This window comes from Xiphias gladius, chromosome 4 (genome assembly GCF_016859285.1).
Source record: "Xiphias gladius isolate SHS-SW01 ecotype Sanya breed wild chromosome 4, ASM1685928v1, whole genome shotgun sequence".
Taxonomy (NCBI): domain Eukaryota; kingdom Metazoa; phylum Chordata; class Actinopteri; order Istiophoriformes; family Xiphiidae; genus Xiphias; species Xiphias gladius.
The window spans coordinates 24890798-24903659 of NC_053403.1; the positions used below are offsets into that span (position 1 = coordinate 24890798).

The 12862-nt window shown below is 40.2% G+C and overlaps 1 protein-coding gene across 2 annotated transcripts; it reads right to left on the reverse strand.

Moving 5' to 3' along the window:
- Positions 1 to 407: 407 nt before the first annotated feature.
- katna1 (katanin p60 (ATPase containing) subunit A 1) lies at positions 408 to 12031 on the reverse strand. 2 transcript variants are annotated; one of them, XM_040125998.1, is made up of 11 exons: positions 11706 to 12031; positions 9379 to 9541; positions 9160 to 9299; positions 8130 to 8334; positions 7773 to 7888; positions 5755 to 5860; positions 5518 to 5676; positions 2539 to 2665; positions 2227 to 2361; positions 1700 to 1826; positions 1016 to 1214 (listed from the first exon to the last, which is right to left on the reverse strand). In XM_040125998.1, the coding sequence occupies exons 2-11, from the start codon at positions 9538 to 9540 to the stop codon at positions 1016 to 1018; spliced, it is 1476 nt and encodes a 491-aa protein (XP_039981932.1). In that variant the 5' UTR covers position 9541; positions 11706 to 12031. The 2 variants fall into 2 exon arrangements, with proteins under 2 accessions (XP_039981934.1, XP_039981932.1); XM_040126000.1 differs by lacking the exon at positions 11706 to 12031 and having other exon boundaries at positions 408 to 1214; positions 9379 to 9540.
- Between the last annotated feature and the right edge of the window lie 831 nt (positions 12032 to 12862).

A 12862-nucleotide genomic window follows, 5' to 3' on the forward strand; every position in this document is an offset into this window, starting at 1 on the left:
TTGAGCAATGTTGGACAAACATTGGTAACAAGCGACCTCTAACTTTTTCAAATACTTGCAGTTAATTTTTTTTTTTTTTGCTCTTAGAAAATCTGTTTGTGTTTGTATGCTCATAGACCTGAACCTCTAACAGTGATTACAAGTCAAAGGCAAAAATTTGCAATTACATTTCAAACCAGCAACGTCTAAGAACTGATGGACACACGTATGATTGTAGGGTTCTGCCAATTTGTCGACTTTGGTTTGACACTGAATTAATAGACTAAGCACAGCCCGTGTTGTCCCGACTACAGCCAAAAAATGTTTAGATGACCAGCAACAGTCAAAAGCCTCCAAATACCACGCAAACCGACTGTAGCCAACAACCATCATACCGCAGGTACTCAGTAAATAAACTTACATGTTAATATCCATAAACATTATTAACTTTATTTATAGAAATATCCCGTTAGTGTTGTGTTCAAAAAAATTTGCATCCCCAAAAATGTGAAAGAACCACACAGGTCTGCAATTTCATATAAAATGAAGTGCATTTAAGAAAAGAAAAAAAAAGACACAATGGCACAAAGCAAATGTCATGACGCTAAGGAAGGCAAAGTAGCAGCTTAACATCTCTGGAAATTTAACTGCCACAGGAAACATGTCTGATGATTTCAAGATCATTAAAACATTTTGCAATTGAAATTATTTTCAATATGAATCCAAAAAAGTTTTGGTATTACGTGAGAAAAATCAACTTTTCCCCATCAGTTCTTCGAGGCGACTCTTCAGTCACCTTTATAGGCTTTATAACATTAACATAATGTACAATAGGAAGAGGTGCTATTTTTCAAGTGCACTTACTCTATTCACCTAATGTAACAATGGTTACCTTCTTCCATATCACCTAACTGATTCGGAAAAATACACAGCCACAGCCAGACGCACGCAGCCATGCTAAAACACACTTTTACCCACACACAGCCTCACGCTAGTTACACAATCAGACACAGACGACGTGGACGCTGGCATTTTTTCAGCACGACCCAAACTCTTCAATCCACTTTTCATACTTCTCCAGGTCAGCTGCAGACACAGATTTGGAGACTTTCTTCAGAGCCGATTCAAAGTCCTCCATGGTGGTCGGCATGTGCATCTCGTCCCGGGAAATGTTGCGGATCTCTTCTGGCGTGAGGCCCTCGATTCTGCGCCTCATGGCCATCAGAGAGGCATCCCTGTAGCATCAAACAGCAGTTTAACCACCCTGAGCATAGATTTGGATAGAGGCTTTTAATCACACCAATTTCTCAGATTCCACGGTTAATCCTTTCAGCCCTTGCTTTTATGGCGCTCATCTGAAATCTTTACAATCCCAGAGACGATTTTTATCCACACATTTGTTATTTCATTTTTAATAAGTTATTTAAGATTTGGTGCCTGAATATCTTGACCTCAAATTAAGATTAGGAACTGTAAATAGAACTACTACCTTACTGAAGAGAACCTTCCATTTTTCCACAATGCTATCCTATGGCAGAATTTAAAGAAATAACGTGAGTGGTGGTGGGCAGCAGGAAAATGAAGATGCGCTGCCTTGTTCTATCTACTGTAGCTACTGCAGCTATGACATGCACCTTATTCTGTGCATGTTTTGTCTCTGCACTGTTTGCAAAAGAAGCTACTGTGACGGTAGTCAACTTATTTTGAAGAATGGTTTGACCTGCACACGTTGGTGATATCAGCTCCTGAGTAACCCTCCATCTGCTCTGCGATCTTGTCCAAGTCCACATCGCTGGCCAGCTCCAGTTCTTTCAGGTTGATCCTGAGCAGCTCCACTCGCCCCTTGGCTGCAAACATAAAGGCAACAGTAAGAGGAGTGGCCAGGAAGCTCATTTTTATGCCCACAGCCTATTGTAGCTTCCATGTACACTTCGACTAGGTGGTACAAATGTTTTGGGCAGAATCAAGGTTAGACAACCAACTGGGCAACACAAACAACTGGCTCTGGGGTCCCTGACAGACCTGGGTTCACTGCGTGTCATTTGGTTTGTGGTAATAACACCAATTGCGAAGTTTTTTGGGGATATGCACCACTAAAGCTTGATCCCCCCCATCCAAAATTATGCAGTCATTCCATGTGCAATTAACATTAACATTGTATATTTCTGTTTGAGCCTTTGCCTTCAACAACACGAGTCGTAGTATGTATGGAGACTACATCGCCATGCAGTAAAGACATGACTATACTTGAAGGCAGAGGGATGTAGATCCTCTTCTCCAGCCGTCTCCTCAGAGCTTCGTCAATGTCCCACGGGAAGTTGGTGGCAGCCAGCACCATTACCATCTTTGATGGGTCATCGTTTTCTGATGCTCCCCCGACCCCTACGAAACAGCAACAACATTGTCAAAAAAACAAACGCTTCGATCTAAACGTTTCTGCGGTTAACTGTTCACAAATGTGAAGAATTTTGGATTATTGAATATATATACTGCACGGCTTGGTAAATTAATTTGCAATGTGTTAATCAGTGTATAAAAAAGGTGTCATTGGTGTTATACCATCCATCTGCACAAGTAACTCTGCCTTGACTCTCCGGCTGGCCTCATGTTCCTCTGAAGTCCCTCTGCGGCTGCACATGGAGTCAATCTCATCAATGAAGATTGTAGTGGGGGCGTAAAAACGTGCCTGCACGAGGACAAATGCAGTGACTGAGTCCTGGAGAAATCATAAGGGGGACATATACCTTCCCTGACACTCTGACGTATGAACTTTGTTTAAGTCCATAAATGGACCTCCGCTCTGAGCCTCAGGTCCAGGTCCAGCATTCTCAAGCACCAGAGCATGCTGGGAAGGAATTGCGACACCAAAACGTGTCTGTTGTTGCTGCGGTGGAAGGATTCAACATTAGACAACAGTGTGTCTGGGTTCGTGGTGTTATACAGTCGAGACTGACCGTCATGTTAGTTGACAAACTTTAGTGGTTGCTAGTCAGGGTGCAAAAACAACAACAGAGGGAGGGACCAGTGGTCTCCCAGCACACAGTTCTGGGTGGTCTTATCATTTGTATTTTTTGGATCTCATACAGCAGTAGCCTTACAACCCATTTTTGTCTGGGCTTTGCATTTCATGAGGTGGCCTGGTTCAACAACTACTGCTGTTGAATTAACTGCCGTTATTTACATACGTGAAGCTGTGGTTAAGATGGTGATGGAGAATGTAGGTAACTGTGCTGAAACCTGTTCAACACACAGCACGTCATTAAATTGTTCACAAAATGTTCTTGTCAGTCTTAACATTTGTCTCATATATTATTATTTTGATGTCAAGCCTGTATCTGCTATCGATCCATTTCATGTTAAAAGGCTAGAGACCATCGATTGAATCTGTATATACAGTAGCTATATACTGTAAAGATATTCTTCACTATTTAAAATGCGCTATATGTAAGTTTTTGTTATCAGTACTTAGCCAACGTTAACATTAACAGGTGTTCCTAGTCTAGATGAAAGAAGAAATTGTTGAGAGTTCAGCATCCAACTTCATTCCTTTACGCACCACGAGCTGTCTCCAGTGGTTGAAAGCAACACTGATTTTAACTCGTTTTGTTTGTATCACTTTTCTTTTCTTCTACTGAAGTTACCATGCTAACCAGCTAGCCCTGGACCGGCCCGTCTCATAGACACCAGTGACTCACTTTGTGATAGCGAGTCACTCTAGCGTCCAGTCTGCCCTCAGTCCAACATGAGAGGATGAAGAGGTAGTGAGTAAATGAATGAAGTTTGATGCTCAACTTGAAACGTCCCTTCTAGACTGGTAAGTAAGCAGCTGTTAATGCTAACGTTGGCTATGTAGCGATAGCAAATACTTACATATAGCACTTTTAAGCGAACTTTAGCTCAACCCATTGATGGGTTTCATGTGAGTCAAACGCTGGATGTGGCCCACTTTTTCCTCCATCATTGCTACACTCTTTTGCTCTGTTGAGCTGTGAGAAACTGTCTTTATATAGTATGTGTGAACTGATTAATGTAATTTTGACCTTTTTGTTTTCAACTGTACATCGCAGCAGGACCCCTGTTCCTGCATTACACCATGTTACCAGCATGTGTTATGCCAGACAGACTTCATCAACACTGGGAGTGGTCATTACATTTGAACCTCATACCCAAGAAGACTCAAAGCTGTAATCACTGCCAGAGGTGCTTCAACTAAGTACTGAATAAAGGGTCTGAATATTTATGTCAATGTGATATTCCAGTTTTTTCATTTTCAATACATTTGCAAAAGTTTTCGCTTTGTCATTATGGGGTTTTGTCCATGAAGTGCCACTTCGTGGCAGCTGCTGTTGTCACATAACTGCCACAGATACATCTCATCATCACTCATTCTTTTCAGCTTTGTTTGAGTTGCATCCTTAAAAACCACCTGGCATCTGTCAGAAAAACGACCGTTACCATTGCATCTGACTGGAAGATGCCACAAACAGCAGCAGCTGCTGTGACGTCTCACTGGAGGTACCTCCGGAGTGCCACAACTACATGCCGATGCCCCGATCTGAACCTGCTGTCACTCCAAAACAAAGAGCTGAAAGAGGCAAAAAAACTGCGCAGCGCTACAGACATGTTTATTTTATCCTTTTCACAATAATTTGACTTACTGTTGATATAACAAAAATGTCAGATATGATACTCAGTAGTGGAGAAAGTATTCAGATCCCTACTTAAATAACAATATAAAAATACTTTATTACAAGCAAAGGTCCTTCCTTCAAAATTCTACTTGCTTAAAAGTCTACAGATTCTGCTGAAAACAGACCAGCTGCGTGATAAATTACCATGTATTATGAGATTGTTAATACTGATGTATCGATGCCTACGTAGCTTTTTACTGTTGTATGTGGTCAAATACCTCATATAAGACTGGGTAGCTCAATCTATGTCAGTAGTATTTTAAGAAAAATCTGAATTGTAACTAGTAACTGCATCTGCCTCATGAATGTAGCAGAGTAAAAAGTAAAAACATTTCCCTTTCAAATGTGTTGGAGTTTATAAAGTAGCATAACAATAATCTAGTAAAGTACAAGTATCTCAAAACTGTACTTAAGTACATGAGTAAATGCTACTTTTTTCCTCATATTAACTTATAAAACTTAAAAGATAACAATAATAATATATCATTATAATAGATAATTTCCCAAAGATTTTAGTCATAATTGTGTTGCCCTAATCTAGGCAACCATCTGTTATATTGTTTCATGCCCAGGAGAGGAGAAATGCAAAAATAAAATGTCATGGCAAAAGATTATTTTCCAAAATTATAAATTTTACACTTTGTCAGACGCCAGTTATTTCTTTAAAGTGGTATTCAATATGTTCATTGATCACTGAAGTTAAATACAAAGTAAGTACTCCAGTATGCAAGTACTTTTACAGATGTTGTTTAACTTGCACAGGAACCTTCATGATAAAACGAAAAGCCATTATACCTAAACATGTCAGAATCCATGAAATCTGAGAACACAATGCATGTGAGCTTACCATTTCAAAAAGAAGGCGAACTAGCTTCTCAGACTCCCCTCTGTACTTTGATGTGAGAGTAGATGAGGAAACATTGAAGAATGTGGTTCTGCATTCGGTAGCAACCGCTTTGGCCAAAAGTGTTTTCCCTGTACCTGGAGGTCCCACCATAAGCACCCCCTAAAGTAAGAAATTGCTTCCATGTAATAACAAAACATATGACATAAGAAATCAGAGGAACTTCTCTTAAATTAGTACCTTCCATGGTCTTCGTATGCCTTTGAAAAATGCTGGCATCCACATTGGCAACACGACAGCTTCTTTCAGGAGTTTTTTTGCATCCTCCAAGTCTGCAATGTCGTCCCTACAGAAACAGGTTAGACAGAGATTGTCTTTAGCCGTTCAAAGGAAGGCTGCTAATCATGCCAAAAAAGGATATTGTGCATGATAAACCACACCCTACCTAATTTTCTTCAAAAGGTATAAGTTTGCATCTTGAAAACTAGTGTTTCTAACATCTAGGTACCACTTGTATAGCCATAGGTAAAAAAAGGACAGTGAAGTCAAAATGTCTGTTTTTAGAGAAACTTTCATTAATATATTGAACAAGCCAATGTGAGGCTGATTGATTTGAAGACAATATGTAATTCTTTTTATTCTGACCATTGTTGCAAGTTAAATGATAATAATCTTTTATAAAAGAAATCCCTGATCTTAAATTAGTGGTATAATATTCCTGTTTTTTAAAATAATCTTTGAATTAATAAATTGTGTCAAACGGTGGCCTCAGAAAGTATTCAAACCCCTCAATTTTTACACACTTTACTGTGCTGTATATATAACTTTAAATGGATAAAATTAACCATTTTTATCTCAGCCCAGAGACTTTGTGTCTTCCAGCTCTCTGAGTCCTTTAGATGCCGTTTGACAAACTCCAAGCAGGCTATCATCTGTCTTTTACTCAAGATGGCTTCCGTCTAGCCTTTCTGCCGTAAAGACCTGATGGACACAGGGCTGCTGAGATGCTCGTCCTTCCTGCAGGTGCTCTCCTGAAGCTCTGTTAGAGTGACAGTTAGGTTCTTTGTCACTTCTCTGACCAAGGCCCTTCTTGCCTGGTTACACAGTTGGGTTGGACTGCCACCTCTAGGACTCGTCCTAGAGGTGGCAGTCCAACCTCTTCCATTTCACACTTCCTGGGGACACTCCGAGCGTTAGAAGTGGTTTTTGGTTTGGCTTGGTTTTTGTCCTGTCATGCAGTGTGAATTGAGAGTCCTTATATACACAGGTCCAATCAGTTAAATTTGCCACAGGTGGACTCCAGTCAAGCTCTAGACTCATCTCGATGATAATTAAAGCAAGCAGGATGCACCTGACCACAGCTTGGAGTCGCAGCAATGTGTCTGAATACTCTCAGGTTTTGATTTTCAATAAATTTCCAAAGAATTTCTATTTTTTTATTTTAGTTTTTATCTAGTTAAAAATCTAACCTACCACACATTAAAGTGTGAAAAAGTTTAGGGTCCTGAATACTTTCTGAAGCGACTGTAGTATTGATAACAGCTAAAGTTGCAGAAGTTATGGCCATTAAGAAAAACTGGTAGCTGGTAAGTCACATCAAATAAAAGTTAAAGACCGCTCTGCACCTGAACGGATTCAGTTAGCTTTATCTTCACAGACTGACAGGACAACCCCCATTTCATAACCCCGAATTATGAAGGTCCCAATTTAGAGCTTGAAATAAGCTCTAAAACAATAGCATGATGTGGTCAAAAGTTCAACTTGAACAAACTTTAATTCTGATTGTGGCTTTAAGGACGGAGGGTGTCCTATGCTGATTATAAAGCTCTTTGAGGTACATATGTGATTGGTGATATGGGCTATATGAACCAAATTTGACTTGACTATCCCACAGCCATCCGTTATTTACTTGACAACTACTGAACTACTAGCTACTGTTAGCTGTCAAGGCTGAATATTGTTTCACCTCTTTTAGTGTGATTTTTTTTTTCTTTTCCCAAAATCTCTTGCAGTAGTCATTTCAGTGTAATGCAGCATCACAATACATAGTTATCATGACTGATAATTGCTTTGATTCAATTTTACTCTTTTTTTCCCTACTGAAGGATTGATATGATTTCATCTTTGTCTAGTACAGAGAAAGTTCTGGAATACATGTTTATACACGACATGACGTGAATATAAAAAGAATCAAATTTGTAGGTTCATGTCTCCTCTCTGAAAATCAAGCCAAAAAACAATGAATTGTAAAAACATACCATTTAACGTTTGGATTCTGAGATATAATATCTCTCTCCAGAGCTTCCACTAGGTCTTTGTCATATCCTGTCCCATCAAACTTTTTCACTTCTTTCTCCTGGAACTCTGCTTTGTTCTGGAAGGCAAACCAAACACATTATTACGGTTTCCTGTTCCCTGAGTGTAACTTGTGGTCTGTTTTCTCCCAGACAAAAAAAAACTGGAACGACAGGCTAGGAAAGGCTGTAGGTACAAAAGCTGCACGTGGATTCTGTTTAATTAACAATACAAATACTTGTGTCTGAATAAATGTCATGCAATATAATGAGGGGAGGTGGTGCATTCTTTCAAATTGGCAGCACCGACATGTTGTTCACCTTATCATCCTTTGTTTTGCCAGTGGGCTCCTTTGCTTCTTTTGACTCCTTCTTTTCTTTGCCCTTGGAGGGTTTGCTTCTGTCCCCGTTGGCCCCACGAGGTGAGTGCCTCTGCTGGGCCCTCACAGCCACACTCAGGCGGTTGTTGGGAGCTTTGCTGTCTTTATAGGGATTAGCAGGCCGCCTGACAGGACAAGGAGAATGTCTGTGAAAAGAAAACAGGGAGATGGAGCTATTAACAACCAAAGACCTTTCAAGTCATGCATTTTTATCATTCCAAACAATTATATTACTCAAAATATCTGTTAATCTGTGGTTTTATTAATTCCAGAACATAAATAAGTGAATTACAAGTGAAAATAAGTGTAATTAGATTTGGACTGGACCACGACAGTGACTAAGGTAAAAAAAAAAACTCCAAAAAAAAAAACAAAAAAAACACTAGAAAGGCTAAGGCAATAATTTGCAAAAATCTGTCTGTGATAAATTTATCATGTCATTGGAAGTGAAAAAGCTGATTTAAATAATAAAACACCATAAATAACTGAATAAATTAATTCCAGTGTGAATGCCTATCCTGTGTCTATCAAATAAATCATCCATCAATTCTTATAAGTTCCCTGGAGGCAACACATACTGTACCAGACATTATATTGCTTGAGGAAACGCTCAAGTGTATTAATGCAACCAGACTTATACGTGAAGAAAAAAACCAACCAAACAAAGAGGCAGTGTGAGTTTTACAGGCCACCCATCTAGAAGGCAGAGTAGGAACAAACCAGGCTCACATCATGGGCTCAAGTTTGCTAATCTCAATCATATGACTACGTCAGGGCTATTGTTCACATACAAATAACTTTTACAACCCCCAATCACAAATTTGTGACCAGCAAAGGTGAACAGTGAACTAGGTCGACAGTGTTCAGAAAGTAGAAAAACTGGTTTTAACAGCGAACAAAGAAAACAGAACTAATCAATGAATGAAAGGAGTTGAAAGTTAAAGTTGTATGTAAAGAACCAAGTCCCATACCTCTGCTCCACATGCACGGGCCTTATTTCACAATCATCATTGTTACTGGGCTTAGCAGGCGTCGTGTCCAGCTGAAAGTTCTCCAGAGTCGACATTATATCCTGAACCTGTCGATTCTCTTCACTAATTTCTTGCCACAACTGAGAAACAAACACAAACATCAGAAAAGCCAAATTTCCTTCTTGATATGTTCTGTTAAGTTATTATTGCCATATTTACCTGCTGCCATCTCTGCTGAAAACTGCTGTCCCGCACGGTGTACACATACTTTTTGATTTGTTCTAGCAATCCATGATAGAGAACACTGGCCGAGTTGTAGTTTCCCAGCAAGGCGTATTCACGGGCCAGCTTCACATTCTCACTGATTTCTCGTAGACTCATGCTGCCGTGGAAACAGAGACGACACGTCATTCTACCGAGGTACCGCAAAAGATAGAAATATCCCAGTGGCTGGCCTTCGTCATGCCACCATCAGCTTAAGTGAATATATCTCTCAGTTAACTATGACCGATCACAATTCCTTCACATATATGACTCTGTTTAGCTTTCATTGACAATTTGACTATTTACTGTATATGGTGCCATGGGCAGGGTTATAAAGAAGGCGGCCATATTATTTGACAGGCAACTGTCTGTCTAAATGACTTTACTTGTATGCACATATGAAAGGTAGATGGTCTGGATACAGTCTGGTACTAGAAACAACCTAGACATTTAGTGCATTTATGCCCGACACCGCTGAAGATTTTTTGGCATGTCACAGTGGGAAAAGCACCGGTGTACATAGTAAAATGTATGATGGCTGAACTGAAGTTCCCTGCTTTGTAGCTTTAGCTTGAGGCCATCACACATCAAATAGTCTGGTTTAGTTTTCTCCTGAAAAAAAAAGATACACCTTCTGTGGTAAAATCACTGATAACATGGTATTTTTTCTAACCAAACAGAAAAACAGCCATGTAATGCAACTTTTATGTGAGGCGACAGGACAAGGCGCAAACCAATTATCGTTCTGCTCTAGCCCCAAACTGTTGTCTCCAGATATAGTAGTAGACAGTGGTAGTTGTATAATGTTAGCATGTTTTGGGGAAGAGGGAACTTTTGAATGATTCTCTGCATGTTCAAGGAGAAGCAGGAAAACAACACCATGATCAGGGATCTGTTCCCTGTTTTGACTAAATCGTTCTCGGTTGTTTTGATAGAGACAGATTATCTCAACTCTAAATTTGCATTTTAGTTACAGTTGCTTTAAATCTTACTAAATACGCATAATGAAGTTCACTGAAAGAATAGTTGTAGTGATATGTGATAATCCTATGGAATTTATTAAAAGCTGCTAAATTATTTTCCTATTTGAAAAAGTATTTTATGAAAACATTTCAGCAAGACTCACAAATACTGAGATAATATTCCTCGTTCATTTTGCTCAGCTCTATGACTTTACTGTATTAAGCTGGACCTGGGCGACTAACTTGCACACTTGTGCCGTGGGCCCCGATGGGTGTCACGGTTGTTACTTACCCTGCCAAAACTTTGCCAAACCTTGTCTGACACTGGCAGGGCAGCAAGTGAGGTTGTGGTTTGAAATAATTTTATCATAACCGGGGGAAGTTTCTTATGCATGAGACAAAACTAGAAACACTTAACGCTATCAAGTTTAAGCATGTTTTCAGATGTTTCTCCACTTTTGATAATTTACCCCCCTCTACACTTCCTTAAGAAATGCACTGATCCAATTCACTAGATCAATACGGGCATGCACTGAGCTTATGAAGCTGACTGGTACTGGCCAGACGTGATGGAGCCATGTGACAAACTCATTCAGTCACAGTGGGACACCTGCCTTTACTGACCACCTGGGCCTGACTATCAGCAGACAGCGTTTAGTTATTGTAGAGTTTAGCTTTTGCATTAGGAAAGACATTCTTGTGTGTTTCTTGTATTTAAAAAAAAATCCAAAACTTAGCAGAATGGCCCGGTCCTAGCTAAAAAGATGTAGACCAGATAGCGAAAAAAATGTATCCTAATAGTGGTTAAAAAAGTAAGTAAAAAAAAAAAAAGTTTTAAAACTTTCTAGTCAAAATGTGAAGATGTTTCAAATTCAACTATATTCAAGTCTTAGCTTGTAAGGGAACCTTTGAATTACCCTCCTCCTCCTCTGTTATTTTGACCCACGTACAGCCAGAGAAAGACATACAAAACCTTGCAGTGTTATATAAACAGTCTTTCACGTAACCTCGGTACAATATTTACGGTTTTAAGGCATTTGCCCCACACTCTGTGAAATACAACCCAACAGGTCGGTTACTGTCGCTCGGTTTCTTGTTCCACGGATTAGCCGGAGTCTCGCCCAAAACTGAATCGCCAAAGTTTAGGTCAAAATGCCACACAAACGTCTACACGTACGAGATGCTGGAGTTCCGGATATTTTAAGAGAGCATTCCCCGGGAAAACAGAGCTACTTAGCTCTCACGCAAAACCGCTTTGACTGTTTGCGGTTCATTTGCGCTACACGGTACCGTGTTGCTGTTACTACTACTAGCACTCACTTTGAATTTCAAGCCGGGCGGTTGGTTTCCCCTCTCCGGTACAGACAGAAAGTATAGAGGCGCTATCTTCACAAAACTCGACGACCACAGCTGTTTATATCAGTCTACGTGAACTGGTATGTCGGAGTTCCTCCACAAAGCCAGTTTGCTTTGGGTTTATGCTCAACTTTTCAGTTGAACGCTCGCAGAGTCCTCCCAGCGGCTGCTATGACGAGTTCCGCCGCGGCAGCGCAGAGCGTGACTACTGGACGGCGGCGACCGACGGGACCGCGGCCGGACGAGCGACCCGTGGACGTTCGCAGTTCGGCTGGAACTACGGAAGTCACGGACAGCGCGCGCTCACTATGCACCGCGATCCGACGAGCCGGAGAAAAGGCTTCGGCTTCCGCTCACGACCTTCAAAATAAAACCGAGCAACTTTTCAACGTTAGATAAGCACGACACGCTAAGTGGAATTTGGAAGGAACGCCTCAGCTGGGGAGAAGTGACAAAGGTGCAGTCAAGTCACAGTTTCCAGCCCCGACAATAACACACCAGGGGTTGCATCGATGAATTCCAGGCCCATCAGATGATAATTTGCTTTTTTAAATTTGCATTTTTTTTTTAATGCTGAGCGGAAATTGACTTCTCCTGCACAGGCTCTTCACATTTCAGTTCATTTGTGTCTCCTAAAATTAAACGGGCATACTGTTTCATACGGTGAGGGTACAGCATATCACTATAAGCCTACAGTACCGTGAACCTTCTTTCAACCGTCCTCAATATTTTGTTAATCCAGATGGTCTGTAGGCTTCTTCTACTGCGGGAAAGTTGCCTGAGGTTGTGTGTGTTCTTGCTCAGCTATTATCATTTTTTATTCTTTCAACCGAATCAGTGTTGTGTGGTTAATAAGGACTTTTATCACTGTAGAGAAACAACAATAATTGCTTGATTATTTAAACTATAAAGAGTCCGGTCTAGACCGGCTCTATATGAAAAATGCCCTGAGATAATCTCTGTTTGGATTTTGCTCTATATAAATAACATTGAACTGAATTGAATGGAAGTTAAAGTGACTATAATCAATATTTTTTGTAATAAAATTATATTTATCTTTTAAAGGACAAAGGGAAAAGGAGTTGCCTGTAGTGATGAAATTACAGACAGTTATCACCTGA